Source organism: Lepidochelys olivacea (genome assembly GCF_965140295.1).
Source record: "Lepidochelys olivacea isolate rLepOli2 genome assembly, chromosome: 1".
Lineage (NCBI taxonomy): Eukaryota > Metazoa > Chordata > Testudines > Cheloniidae > Lepidochelys > Lepidochelys olivacea.
Window position 1 is genome coordinate 50165241 of NC_140411.1, and position 15327 is coordinate 50180567.

The 15327-nt window shown below is 35.7% G+C and overlaps 1 protein-coding gene across 2 annotated transcripts in view; it reads left to right on the forward strand.

The window, feature by feature from the left end:
* PDS5B (PDS5 cohesin associated factor B) overlaps positions 1–15327 on the forward strand; it is a 259724-nt gene that overhangs the window by 154718 nt on the left and 89679 nt on the right. For both annotated transcript variants that reach the window (XM_084617358.1, XM_084617359.1), the window contains exons 10-15: positions 2298–2413; positions 4660–4754; positions 6881–7026; positions 8309–8460; positions 9214–9327; positions 11357–11438. In XM_084617358.1, coding sequence (XP_084473484.1) covers positions 2298–2413; positions 4660–4754; positions 6881–7026; positions 8309–8460; positions 9214–9327; positions 11357–11438 — 705 coding nt within the window. The remainder of the gene's footprint in view (positions 1–2297; positions 2414–4659; positions 4755–6880; positions 7027–8308; positions 8461–9213; positions 9328–11356; positions 11439–15327) is intronic.

Here is a 15327-nt window from a genome sequence, read left to right on the forward strand (position 1 = left end):
CAGCTGAACTGGTCTGGTCTCCAGATACGAATTTGTTAGTTTTTAGCTAATGCCTCCAGTCTTGGCAAGAGCTGGCACCTGACTTGCCAGTGTCGGTCAGATTCTGAAATTTATATGGCATAATCAGGAGTGATGCTTCAGTGTATGGTGGTATGCATGACTTTTCTCCCTGCAAGGAAAGCAGATATGCACATATGAATAGACAGATTGTAGCACATAGTACTAGTCTGTGCAGACCTTTGGTTTTTGTTTGTTTTTTTTGTCCAGGTGGTTAGGCAGGAAATTGCACAAGTAGACAAATTCTTGGCATGAGTTTGGAAAAGATGCTGTAGTCCTGGAACTTGTTGAAGCCAGTGACGGACAGATAGTCCTATAAACTGATTAAAAGAGCAGAAACTGAAAAATAGTTTTCTTGAAAATATTGCCGCCATCTGCCTTATTACCACATAATAGAATGGCAAATTTGGAACTGGAACAGTCATCTGAAAAAATGGACAGATAAATACACATCTTTGTTGCCAGTTCTTGCTAATAATAAATGAGAACCATAACCAGAGAATTTATTGGTTAATTTTAGAAGTAAAATATATTGAATTATTCTGTTACCAAATAAATACAGTATTCAAGCTAAGGGCTGTCTCCATTCTCATGTGAAATGCTCAGTATTTATATGAGCAACATATTTTGGATATGGTTATTTCTTAGAACTATAGTTACATTGCAGAGCTGAGCATGTTCACTGTAAATATGTGAAATATTTTCAGATTTTGAAAATTGTGTGAAAATAAATGTACAGCAAACATTTTCAACCTGTTCCTGAGTAGCTGGAGGTGACATGAGTGGCCACTGCTGGAGAGTGTAGTGGTCCCTCCGTACAGATTGGGACATTTGATAGTGGCCAGAACTCCTTTAAAATGGTATTGCTGGAATTAGGAGATGCCATCCAAGTTGGGGCAAGCGCCACTTTCTGTGCTTTCCCCACACAGTAACCATTGATATGTAGAGTGTATCGAACCAGCCACAGCAGGGCACCAAGTCAGACTAGGGAATGCTAACGAAGACCACCTTGCCCTCATTTCTTGATGATGGAGGCTAACTCCAACAGAGGCAAACAGGGTTGGACCGATACGATAAGGATGTCTAGGATAGTGGAACAGTACCTTCCTGCCTCAAGACTCCCCTTGTATTATATCAGCTGGAAAGAGAGTGGGAGGAGCCAGGAGTGCCCAGCTAATGACTGTGGAGGGGCAAAGAAGCGGCATTAAACTGCGAGTGTAGCCAAGGGAGAACTTTTTCATGTTTTCTTACTTTATGCAAAAATATGCATGTCATTGTGTGGTGAATTGTAAATGTATAGAAAGCTAACAAATGTGACAACATCTCTACAGTATATTTTCAACTTAAAGGATATGTTTTGTACTTCAAACAGGTGGGAATGAAAATTAGTACTGGAATATTTAGCTAGAATATAATTTTGAACTGTGTAAGAGCAAATTTAATTTCCAACTAAAAGCTTAGTTTTAGGAAGTGTTGTAGTTTTGGGAAGTATTAAATTATAAAAGCCTAAATTTTCAAAAGTAACCAGAGTGTTTGGATGCCTCAATTTAGGGGACCCAACTTTTGAGAGAGCGTTTGAAAACTGCCTGATTTTTTAAGTTTGTTGCTCATCACTTTCTGAACATGAGGCCTCAAGGTGTCTCTCAAGTTGGGCACCCAAAAATTTGAGGCATTGTATCACTATTTCTTTTGAAAATTTATGCTGAAGAGCCTTCAGTGATGACTCCATAAAAGCTTAGGGGCAGTGAACCTTACTCCTTGCTCAGGTTCTCATTATATCAACAGTAGGAGATATCTAGAACATTTTTATAGTATACTTGTAGACAGTATTCTAAATTGTGTTTTAATGTTGTGTTTTACCTCATTCATTATCTGCTTAAGTTTGGTTGTATAAGTATGCCTAACTTCTGTTAGTTTTTAACAAATACAGATAAAAATTATTAGCAAACTGTTAATGAGGATTGAAATAATTTACATAAGCCTCGTATTCTTTAAACAGGTTTGTATTATTGGGGCACTCTACATTGCATCTTTATTTGAACTTCCTTAATTTCTATATTAATTTCCTCATCTCCATGATTAATAGTCTTATCTCTCTGAAACACAGTTTGCTGTATATCAGAACTGTATATTTTAATCTGCATTTTAATTTTTCTGAAGATAAATGTATGTAATGTAAGATAAATATGTAAAAATCATTTATACAGTTTTTATTTTTGAAAAATGTGTTCATTTTCCAGAGCAATGACAATGAAGAACGCCTGCAGGTTGTAAAACTACTAGCAAAAATGTTTGGGGCAAAGGATTCAGAGTTGGCATCTCAAAACAAACCACTTTGGCAGTGCTACTTGGGGAGGTATACACTGTTTTAGTTCCCTTCCCACAGGGATAAACAATGAAGTATAATTCAACATTTTACAAATTTCCTTTATTTAAAATAAGTATAATCTATGCATAAGTAAGAATTCTATTCTGCTGCTTGCTCTGAAATATGACACAGATAATATTAAATATATTACATCTGTGATTCTATAGAGCTCATAATTATAAACCAGCCCTTTTCTTTATATATATTTTAATATAATTTTAATACAGTAAATTTCTTTACTGCCATTGCCAAGATAACAGCCTTTTATTTTACTTTTTTCAGATATATAAAACTGTGAAATAATGAGTTTATAACTTTTAAAATAACATTAGATGGCATTGGTGGTAGTAGATTATATTTAAGTGATCCTGAGACTTTATATACTGTATACTATATACTGTATTCTTATACTGTTTTGTATCTTACTGAATAATAATTGCTGTGTTTAAAAGTATTGGTCTAAAGACTGTAGTGAAAGTGTACCTGATGTCGGATCAGTGCTAATTCCTGTAAATTAATGCAAGTGGGCAATAGTTCATACTGCAAATATTATTACATCATATTAAAATGATAAAATATCAGTATTCAGAGAAATTTTCTACAGATAAAAAGTTTAGAAAATTTCAGTGTAGAAGGATTGTTTTGACTCAAATTGTTTTTGAAGACACTATCAAACATATTTGCATATTATATTTAAAAAAAAAAATACTAGATGCGAATTGGGCCTAGCAGAAAATACTTCATTGTAAAGTAAAATAGTAATGAAGATGTGTTATTACTCTGTCATCAACTAATCACAGTGGCTGTTTTAAGAAGGTTACAAATTTGAAAACTTAATATTTGTTTTGTAGAATCTTTTAGACATTTGAAAAAATAACCAGTAAAGTTACATTTTATAATAAAGCCTTTTATAAATCCATTTTCATTCAAATATAGTGTAATTCTATATTTCTGTTTTCTTAATTATGTGCTAATTTTTTTTTGTATAGCATTATTACATTCAAATGCAGTCTTTATTGTGCTACAAGTTTTTCATATGTTAAATGACTTTAGTGCTGTGCTGTCACAATCTTGAATTTATATTTTTAAAAATTTGCAAGTTTAAATTTATTTAATTTAGATAATTTTAGTTTAGACAATTTGAAAATATTGGACAAGGCGTTTGATTTTTTTTCCAAAGAATTCCTTTTGTATAGTATCTTATATTAAATTTGTATTTGATATTACGAAGTAATTTAAAGTTGGATAGTTCTATAGCACAATGCCAATCAAAATCAAACATGAGACTAGATTTTGTATTGTCAAATGTTCATATGCTTCTGTTGAGACTTTTTTTTTTTTGAAGTTTTAACTACTTTTAAAGTGGTCCATCTTTAAACAGATTCCTATTAGGTTACATTTGATTCATATAGAAGCCTATTAATGTTGCCTTACATTATTCAGTTCAAAGAGGAATAGATTGTTTGGGATTGACAATTTAGGAAACTAATTTTTTTTAGTGAAACCCATGTGATTCTTCATATTACTATTTAAATACTTGATGTTTAGATGGTCCACTGTCCACCATTTCCATATATATTTTTAAACCAATGTCTGCTACCCATAAATAACTGCCGTTTGTGTTGGTGGGAGTTTTCCATGTTCATTAGGGGAAGATATTTCCATTAGTAAAGGGCAAATAAATTAGCTGTGTGTATATAGGAAATATCTCCAAGTTTCCTTTTTAAATGAGACTTTGCAAGACCAATCAAATTATCAATGTAAAATTAAGGACATCTATTTTATGCATGCATCCATACATGAGAAACATAGACATAGTTGGAAAAGAAAAGGGCTAGAAAGCAGCTACATCTATTTTGTGTTCACTTAAGTTGGGTTGCTTCATGCTGCCTTAGCTAAATGTAAAAGCAGATAGTGGTTTCTGGAACACTTTGCCCTATGTCCCAAAACCTCTAGTCTAATCCTATTGATCAGTTCATCAACTGAATCCGCAGCCCTTAGAGATAGAATCAAAGACATAGAACTTAATTGTATGTATACAAGATTGCATGATACAAGGGGACAGGAAGTGGGAAGGTGCTAGTCTTAAGTGAAAATGTGTGAGAGAGTCTCTCCTAGTTTAAGATCAGTCTTGGACTATCACTCTTTCAGTGCTTTGATGGAAATGAAATAAAATAATGTTGAGTTACACATACATCTTGATTTATTAAATGCAGTGTTTGTTCCTAAAACAGGTTTAATGATATCCATGTACCTATCCGGCTTGAATGTGTGAAATTTGCTAGCCACTGCCTTATGAACCATCCAGATCTAGCAAAAGATTTAACAGGTACCAGTTTTTTATTATGATTAATATTCTTCAGGATTTTTTATCTTGTTCTCAAGGGTAATAGCAGAATTAGGTATCTGATTACTATTGTGGCTTGCAACATTTGTGAAAAATGCGGTTTTGAAATGTGCTGGTTAAGTATATTTTTACAGTGAATGAAAAATGGAAAAGCTGATAAATATCAACGAAGATGAATTTAAGATTTTGGACCAGATTATGCTTGTATTTTCAGTAATTAATAACTACCTAATCACACTGCTTCCGTGATCTTCACAGAATACAGTATGAAGTGTTTCAGATAAGCAGAGCAAAATAACACAAATATAGCTGAGGAAATCTTTCACCTAAAATTTCAGCCCATTATTTTCAGTCTTTTACTAAACAAAAGGTTAACTGTGTTCCTTCTATTGTCCTGGAAGTGTGGTTGAGTTGACTTTTGTCTGCTTTCATGTCTGTACTAGGCTTCCTGGCCTGCACTGTGGAACGCTTTGAGAGATGGAGAATAGTGCATTTGTATTGGTTCCCCCCCCCAAATTAAGTCTGAGTCATAGAAAAATATCTTTAAGTTCCAACCTTTATAACTATGGACGAGAACTTTTTTGAATACTGTGTCACTGACTTTAGTTCATTACAGTGTCTTCTAGGTGAATTCTTTTAGAAAATATCACTTTAGGCCAGGGGTGGGCAAACTTTTTGGGCTGAGGGCCACATCTGGGTGGGGAAATTGTATGCAGGGCCAGAGCAGGGGGTTGGGGTGTGGTGTGCAGAAACGGGCTCAGGGAAAGGGATTGGGGCAGAGGAGGGGGCTCAGGGCAAGGGATTGGGGCAGAGGAGGGGGCTCAGGGCAAGGGGCTTGGGGTGCAGAGGGCAGGAGGGGGCTCAGGGCAGGGGTGCAGACTGCATGAGGGAGCTCAGGGCAGGGAGTTGGGGTGCAGGAGGGTGTGGGGTGCGACAGGGCTCAGATCAGGAGGGGTGCGGGGTGCGGCAGGGGGCTCAAGGCAGGGCATTGGGGCACAGGAGGGGTGCGGGCTGTGGCAGGGGCTTGGGGTGCAGGAGGGGTGCGAGGTGCAGGCAGGGAGGGGTGCAGGAGGGGTTCGGGCTCCAGCCCGGTTCCACTTACCTAAAGTGGCTCTGGGGTGGCAGCAGCATGCACTGGGCTCCGCGTGCTGCCCTTGCCACGCCTCCAGGTACCTCCCCCGAAGCTCCCATTGTCCGCAGTTTCCTGTTCCTGGCCAATGGGAGCTGTGGGGGGCGGTGCCTGGAGGCAAGGGCAACGCACGGAGCCCCACCCAGGCCTTAGGGATGTGGTGCCGGCCGCTTCTGAGAGTGGCTCGGGGCCTGTGACACCGTGGGGGGCAATCCCATGGGCTGAATCCAAAGCCCTGAGGGGCCGGATCCGGCCCACAGGCTGTAGTTTGCCTACCTGCTTTAGCCAAATTATCCTTTTTTTTTTTTTTAAGGAAAAATCACACACACCCTGAGAGGTATAGCTTTCAAATTTCAAAGCCTCTGTAAATTGAAGTCAGGACTTCATTATTTCTGGACTTTGTCCATGGCACCGCAGCTTGCTGCCAGTAGTACTAATGGTGGTTGTTTGTGATGACTCATTTTTCATTGATCACTGAACAGTGATCAAGGTGCAATGACTTCTGGTCTGCTATAAATTTTGTACAAATTTGATTAAATGACTGTACTGGCAAAAAGATTATGTATTTTATTACTGATTCTGAGCTTTTTTCCCCTTTGTATTGTTTTTAAAATATTGGTGATCAGGCAGAGGAAATAGTTACCAGTTAGGGATACCATGAAGTAGCCTGGGAAAGAAAATCTTAATCTGTATATCTGAATGAATGAACTATTAACAAAAATAAAAAACTTCTAATTATAGATGGGAGTTGAGAGACTAATAGTGGAATAATTATTATATATACTGTACTCTAACAAGTTTGCTAAATAACTGGCAGTTCATCTCACCTTATGATGAATTCAGTGACTTTATACTTGATGTTTGAAATAGTGTAAAATGTGGCTGACTTTAGTCATATTTCTTTAAGCAGTCTCTAGGGAATTAAATACAGTTAAAGCTGCATAAATATTTCATTTTAATTATAGTATTTTTCTTTCAGAATATCTTAAAGTAAGGTCACATGACCCTGAAGAAGCCATTAGGCATGATGTTATTGTATCCATAGTTACTGCTGCTAAAAAAGATCTTTTGCTTGTGAATGATCACCTACTTAATTTTGTAAGAGAGAGAACACTGGACAAACGGGTAAGACATGTAGATTAGTTCTAATAGTGATTAATCGTAGTAGTGTTAGTCTCAAATATCTTGTAATAAATTTAGCCTTCTGTTTTTAGGTAAGAAATAACTTTGGTTTTTAAAAACACCTGAATTAAAATTTTTCATTTGAACAGATTATAAAAACTATTAAGTAATATAAAAACATTTACCGTTGATAGTTTAAAGTTTATTCATCTGAAATTTCCAGTTTTTAAAATATTTTGAAGTCTGATGGTTTAAAAAAAAGTTAAAACTGAAGAGAAAAATTACTTGTGATTGAAAGGTTATTGGTGAACTATCTGGTAACACCATAATATGTGTCTTTGTCAAAGACAAGTAGACAACAGACTATGTTCTTTGGAGTATTGCATCATAGCGTAATGGAGTGTTCATTTTAGTCTACTTTCTTCTCCTAGGGCATGACAAAATACATAGAGACCAAAAATCAGACCATAGTCTTGCACTGTAGTACTGTGGATTGTGTTCAGTCTATGGTCTTACAACTATTTTAACGGTATTTTCTGTATCATTTGTTGTCTTTGTTATATTAGTATTTGTAAATAAAAAATGAAATCCTTCCAAGATATTGAAATATTTTTTGAAAAACGTGGAACACAGAATTCAAAATTTATTGTGGAATAAAGTGAAAAATATTCAATCATCCTCAGCCTGTCAAGTTGCTCACTTTTCATTAGAACCCTTGAAGACTGTGAGCAAATTCACTAAATTCCAACCTTGTGCATTTTTGAAATTCCAGTTAACCACGTTTCATTATTCAGTAAACTTCTAAAACTGTTTTAATGTATCCTAAATAACATTAACAGCAAGCAAGCCGAGGGAAAACTTTACCTATCACATTTTGTCATTTCCTGATTTTATTTTTCTCATTTGGTGACATGCTTTCCCCCTATGCAGCCATAAAATAATGGTAGGTATTCAGTATAGTTCCTTGAAGAAAAAAATGTTTGATATTAGAAATATTACCCATTAAAGTCCAGAGGGTTTGTTGCTTACTCAGGTATTAGTTTTATTCACATGCTAGCTATGAATGGTGATGAAAATGTTGGTAGTTGCAGATATAATGATAAATATAGAACTTTTTAGTAAATTTAATAGAATGCAGTAAACATTTTTTTAACACAAATTAGAATCAGCATTTCATTTTTTTAAGGAAAAAGGAATTATTTATTTGACAAGAGATGTTTTTCTTTTAAAATAATATTTAAAAATAGTTTATTTTGAGTTTTAAAACTGCGATATTATTTTTTAGTGGAGAGTGAGAAAAGAAGCTATGATGGGACTTGCACAGATATACAAGAAATATTCATTACAGTCAGAGGCGGGAAAAGAAGCTGCAAAACAAATTTCATGGATCAAGGACAAACTGCTGCATATATATTATCAAAACAGTATTGATGACAGGTAGGTCAGTTTACTCGGTTTTGAAAATTAGAGACTTGTTATAGATAGGTTGCCTAGCTTTGTAACTTGAATTTATTTTCTGATTGTTAAATGATGACAAACGGAAAAAATACATTTTATCCTTATATATATATAATAGGTCAACTTGTGTTCTTGAATGTACACTGCCAAATTGTGTTCCATTTTTTTAAACTCAGAAGTATTGCTTCAGTGGAGTAGAATTACTCTAGTTTTTTTCTGTTTCTCACTCATCTCATGTTAGTGTTCAAAAAGTTGTTTGCTTTGTTGTAGAGACATATAAACTTTAAAAATATATACAATAGAATCAAACACATGCAATGTCAGATGACCCTGAGAGGACTTTACCCATGTGGTAAAAGCTTCCATCCGCTAAACTCCCTCACTTGGAAAAAGCCTACTAATTGCAGTTTTCTGATCTAAAATAATCTCTAAATACTTTGATTCATACCCAAATTCCAATACACTTGGGTCTAGTAATCAGAGTCTTTTTTGTGTCAGACTCTGATAGTGGGGTTATTATAACTTTTAGCTCTGTTGTGATCAAGTTCTACTTGAGACCATTAATGGGAATTAAGTGGCTTGCTTTCAGATTTCTAAACAGCATCCACCTTCTTGTGTAAACCTAACACTGACTGTTGTTCTGAGAATTTTTAAGTGAATGTTTTAGTAATTTGAATTTAGAACCACCTTGCTGCATTATAGCTAAAGTTTCTTCTTAATATTCTCTTTCAGATTGCTTGTTGAACGCATCTTTGCTCAGTATATGGTCCCTCACAATTTGGAAACAAATGAACGAATGAAATGTTTATATTACCTTTATGCGACACTGGACTCAAATGCTGTGAAGTATGTTTCATATAATAAATGTGAACTTGAATATATTTTACCTTTGCAGCACTAAGAGGATTGACAGGGTTACTTTAGAGAGAATATTTAATAGAGGGATCCTAATGAACCTGGATAGAGCCCCATTGGTCTGTCTTGGGAGTTAGCACTAATTGGGGAATTAAGAGGCTTGGGTTCTAAACCAGTCTCTGCCTCCAATTAAGTGATCTTAGGCAAGTCATCTAATGTGTCTGTAAAAATGATATTCCTTTGTAAAGGACTGTATTAGTACAAAGTATTACCGCTGCTTTGCATAAATAACCTGTAGATGGTTATTTGGAAAACCTGTAGATGGTTCAGGCCGTAGTGGACAAATCCTTCTAATAAATTATCAATAAACATACAGTGCTAAAGTGTGTGTGTGTGTATGTATGTATGTATGTATTTATTTTAATTCAGGGCTTGAAGAATTTATGAAACACCTCCTAATGAGGTGACTAAACCCACTAATCATAAAGAGATCTGAAAGGTGTGCTCAGGAACAAATGCCTGGTGAGAAGCAAGAGCACCATATCCTTTATAGCTGCTGGAAATGGGGAACTAGGGGTGCTGTTTCTGGATCATGTTTGGTCTCCATTATTCTACCCCACCTTCAGCCTCCTGGCTGCTCAAAGGGGAGAGTGTGGAAAGTAGTCTGTTGTTCAACCCTTTCCATGTAGCACCTGCTTTTGGTAACTGCAGAGCTTGCGTCTGCTGCTGTTCATCGCTCTTCCAAGCAGAAGCATGAATTGGACATGATTATTGATAGTTTCACTGCTGCCTCCAGGGTTCAGAAGCTGACCAAGAGTGTTGTTAATTTCACTGTGCTGCTGTTTGACCATGAGCATTGCAGTGACACTGGAGCTCCATGCCTGCAAAATCAGGAAAAATATATATTCTATTTGGTTTACATTTGGTAGGTTGTTTTTGCAACTCTAAGGGACAGAAACATAAGTATTTCCAAATGAAAGCTTTTAAGTGCTGCGTAAGTTGATGGCTAAAGCCACCACACTTGTCATTTTGTCTTGATCTTTTGATAGTTCTGCGTTGCTGTAGCATGTATTTAACTTGGTCAAGAGCAATTTAAAAAAAAAAAAAGCTCAAAGATGTTCTTTCTTTCGCATTATGGTAAGAACTGTTACATGGTTTAAGTTGAAATATTGTGGCATAGTTGTCCTTAAAACTTTGTTGTAGTGAAATAAATAAATAAATAGCTATCTTAAGAGTAGAAAGAATTGCTTTTCCAGTATTTATTTTGGGCAGTGACAAAAAATCTTCATTTTGCTTTTGCTGCTGCTGTTTTTCTGTAGAGGTTCATAAAGCTGTAGCAATATGTATTTTAAAACCTAAACCTTAGTATATTTTAAAAGTTTAAAAAATGCATTTTTATCAACAATGAACTGTGTAAAATTTGGTGATTTTGTTTTTGTTTGTTTTTCAAAAGGATGCTGTGATTAGAGGATTTTTTAAAATGTAGGTTATTTGCCTTTGGGGTAGGGGTTTGATTTTGTTCCTTTATATAATATTTCTAAGATTCTTCTAACAAGTCCAGTCTGGTCTCTTTGTCAAGTTGCTGCTCCTGCAAATAAAAAAAGGCAGCTCGTAGAAAGATACTGCTTTAAGCCAATGGACTTTTAATTATCTGTTGTAACCTACCATGTTTCAAAGTATTTAGGACACTGAGCTCAGACTTGTTCAAATAAGAACTCTTTGTAGAGGAGACATACGACTTGTACCACCCTTTTAAAAGGTGAAATAATTGGAAGTTAAACTCTACAGGTATACTAGTAGAACCTTTAAAATAAAAGACAAGCAATTAAATGTCATACCACAGGGGAAACAATTTTGTTTATAGTTTAACTTGTGACTAGTTGAGCAAACCCTGGAAGATGCTCAGCACCTCAAGTTCCATTGAAGTTAATGGGAGTTAAGTCACTTGGTATATTGTAGGTTTACAGGCATGTCAATGAGTAGCAGCTTCTGTTAACTAATTTTTTTTTTCCCACTTCAGAGCATTGAATGAAATGTGGAAATGTCAAAATCTGCTACGACACCAGGTAAAGGACTTGGTCGACTTAATTAAACAGCCCAAAGTAAGTTAAACTCTACAGGTATTCTAGTTCCTTCTTGAATTATTTTGTGTGTATATCCCTTATGGCTCTACTTAAAGGGACACACTGTTAATTTATGTCCAGAACCTATTACCTGCGAGCTGAAACTTGCTATGCTTATTTTCAGTGACAGATGTGAAATCTTTTGGAAACCCAAATAAAATTTAGTCAGACTATTTATGAGATAGCAAAGTGTGCCTGTGGTAGGAGGTGGCTTTTTGTAGCTAGTTGGAAAACGTAAAAAAGTATTAAAAAGAGATTTTGTTTGGATTTAAATACCAGTATTTAAAAGCCACATTTTGCAGGAATGTATCAGGGCTGGAGAATTAGAAATTGAAACTGAACGATCCATTTCTGATGGCCAAACTGAGTGAAGTACAAGGAAGTACACAAACATTAAAAACTTTTTATTTTTCATTATTAAACTATTTAACAGTTAAAAAAAAAGTATATTAATTATCCTGACAGAGTTCATTTTATATTTTCTTTCTGCAAGTTGTTGGAAATTTGGTTATTCCAAAGACAGACAATTCAGTTAGTTAAGTGTATTTTTTTCTATCGTTGTCATAAATATTTTTATCTCCTAATAAATGTTTATTACATATAAATATTAAATAATAAATTTTATTTCTACAACTTAATGTAAAATTCTGTAAAATCAGTGTGTTGCTTGACAGCTAACCGCATAGGAGAATTTTACACACGTGTGTGTGTGTGTGTGTATGTAAATATATAAATATAAATAAAAAAGCCCAGTGTCATATCTTCCGAAGGGGTCAATGCCAGGTGCTTCAAAGGGTCTGAACAGAGCAATTATCTAATGATTCATCCCCCTGTTGTCCAGTCCCAGCATATGTTGAAATATGTGAATTTGTTTCAGGATTTTTCTGTTTAAAGCTTCGAAAATAATTTCTGATTTTGGGCGACATCAGTGTCACAAAGGTAATCTGGTGTTTCCCATTAAATTTTAAACAAATGGTGTGTAGTGTTGAGGAAACATGAGCAATGACAACATTTAGGTATTACAGTGCAATAAGTGTACATTGTATATACAGGTGAAAGCAAAAATGTTAATATGCAGTGTTACCTTTGAGATTCTGAAGACATAACAAGAGATCCAGTTACTATTTTCACTGAAACTGTAATTGCATTCTCTCCCTGTTGCTCATGTATTTCTACATGTATCAGTATATTATCTAATATGTCCTCTGCAGTGCTGTGCCCTGCTCTTGGAAATAAATGAACTTTATGATCCAATAGGTCTTTCCTATTTCTTACAACTATGATGTTATAGGCAGCCAGGAGCCAAGTTATGTTTGCAGAGGGAATCAGTCTAATCTGATATCTCAGCAATAACATAGCGTTAAATGATTATGTTGCAATACTTATATAGTACGTATACAGTTAAATATAAAAAAAAATTGTTTCCCCCATTTTGTTGCTTTTATTTTAAAAAAAATTATCACAGTTACATTCCAATTGTAAACTCAATTATTTATTAGTACATTCAGGCACACTATAATTTTTGCATGCTTGTTACTTAATCCTTCAGTTATTTTTCATTGAGGACTAGTACTTTTTGAAATAAGACCATCACAAGTTTGAAAAATAGACTTTGGTTTTGGATCATTTTGTAAAATGCAAAAAGACATTTTGTAAAATTTCCTGACTGGTGAAAAACATCATTTATTTTGTTTGTTGTAATCTTTCTCAACAATAGCCTGAATTTTATCCAGGGCTTTGGAGCAGAGCCCGGAGCAGTAGAGCTGCAGGTTTTTTCCTGGAGCTGGAGCGGAGCTGTAGCACAGCTCCAAAGCCCTGATTTTATCAAACTTTCAATATCCTCAATGTCTGAGAAATTTCAATTGAAAGAGTGTTATTTTGGAAATTTATATCTACCTGAAAATGAGTGCTTTGTCATCAATTTTAGCATTAGACTGGTGTGACAACACCATAATATTAAAACTGAAGTTTTAGTGAAGGTTTCCACGAATACTGTATTTTAAAAATAGATTTGTGGTGATACTGAAATATGTGTTCATATGTGGTGTTTTCATCAGTTTCATACTCTTCTGATGTAAGAAATATTTTTACTGGAGTGCTGTAGGCTTAATTAGTCTCTGGAAAAAGTGCTAGAAAAAGAATTTCATACTAGGAAAAACTTCCAAATAAACAATTCTTAATCCATTCAACTATCAAATAGTGTTCATAAATTCTCTTTGATAATGATCAAGTATTTCTCCTTATTGCTGGCTATTCCCTAATTGCCCTTCTCTGCATACTTAACTTTTTTCAGTTGTCACCATATGGAATTTTGACAGGTTTCAGAGTAGCAGCCGTGTTAGTTGGTATCCGCAGAAAGAACAAGAGTACTTGTAGCACCTAAGAGACTAACAAATTTATTAGAGCATAAGCTTTTGTGGGCTACAGCCCACTTGATCAGATGCATAGAATGGAACAGACAGTAAGAATATATATACATACATATAGAGAAGGTGGAAGTTGCCATACAAACTATAAGAGGCTAATTAATTAAGGTGAGCTATTATCAGCAGGAGAGAAAAACTTTTGTAGTGATAATCAAGATGGCCCATTTAGACACTTCACAAGAAGGTGTGAGGATACTTAACATGGGGAAATAGATTCAATATGTGTAATGACCCAGCCACTCCCAGTCTCTATTCAAGCCCAAGTTAATGGTGTCTAGTTTGCATATTAATTCAAGCTCAGCAGTTTCTCCTTGGAGTGTGTTTTTGAAGCTTTTCTGTTGCAAAATTGCCACCCTTAAAATCTTTTTTACTGAGTGGCCAGAGAGGTTGAAGTGTTCCCCTACTGGTTTTTGAATGTTATGATTCCTGATGTCAGATTTGTGTCCATTTATTTTTTTGCATAGAGACTGTCCGGTTTGCCCAATGTACATGGTAGAGAGGCATTGCTGGCATATATCACATTGGTAGATGTGCAGGTGAATGAGCCCCTGATGGCATGGCTAATGTGATTAGGTCCTATGATGGTGTCACTTGAATAAATATGTGGACAGAGTTGGCATCGGGCTTTGTTGCAATGATGGGTTCCTGGGTTAGTGTTTTTGGTGTCAGAGTAACAGCCGTGTTAGTCTGTATTCGCAAAAAGAAAAGGAGTACTTGTGGCACCTTAGAGACTAACCAATTTATTAGAGCATAAGCTTTCGTGAGCTACAGCTCACTTCATCAGATGCATATCGTGGAAACTGCAGCAGACTTTATATATACACAGAGAATATGAAACAATACCTCCTCCCACCCCACTGTCCTGCTGGTAATAGCTTATCTAAAGTGATTATCAGGTGGGCCATTTCCAGCACAAATCCAGGTTTTCTCACCCTCCACCCCCCATACACAAATTCACTCTCCTGCTGGTGATAGCCCAGATGTTCTGGTTTAACTTGGATTTAAACTTGAAGAGTGGTCAGTTTGGATGAGCTATTACCAGCAGGAGAGTGAGTTTGTGTGTGTATGGGGGTGGGGGGGATGTGAGAAAACCTGGATTTGTGCAGGAAATAGCCCAACTTGATTGTCATGCACATTGTGTAAAGAGTTGTCACTTTGGATGGGCTATCACCAGCAGGAGAGTGAATTTGTGTGGGGGGGTGGAGGGTGAGAGAACCTGGATTTGTGCTGGAAATGGCCCACCTGATGATCACTTTAGATAAGCTATTACCAGCAGGACAGTGGGGTGGGAGGAGGTATTGTTTCATATTCTCTGTGTATATATAAAGTCTGCTGCAGTTTCCACGATATGCATCTGATGAAGTGAGCTGTAGCTCACGAAAGCTTATGCTCTAATAAATTGGTTAGTCTCTAAGGTGCCACAGTACTCCTTTTGTTTTTGG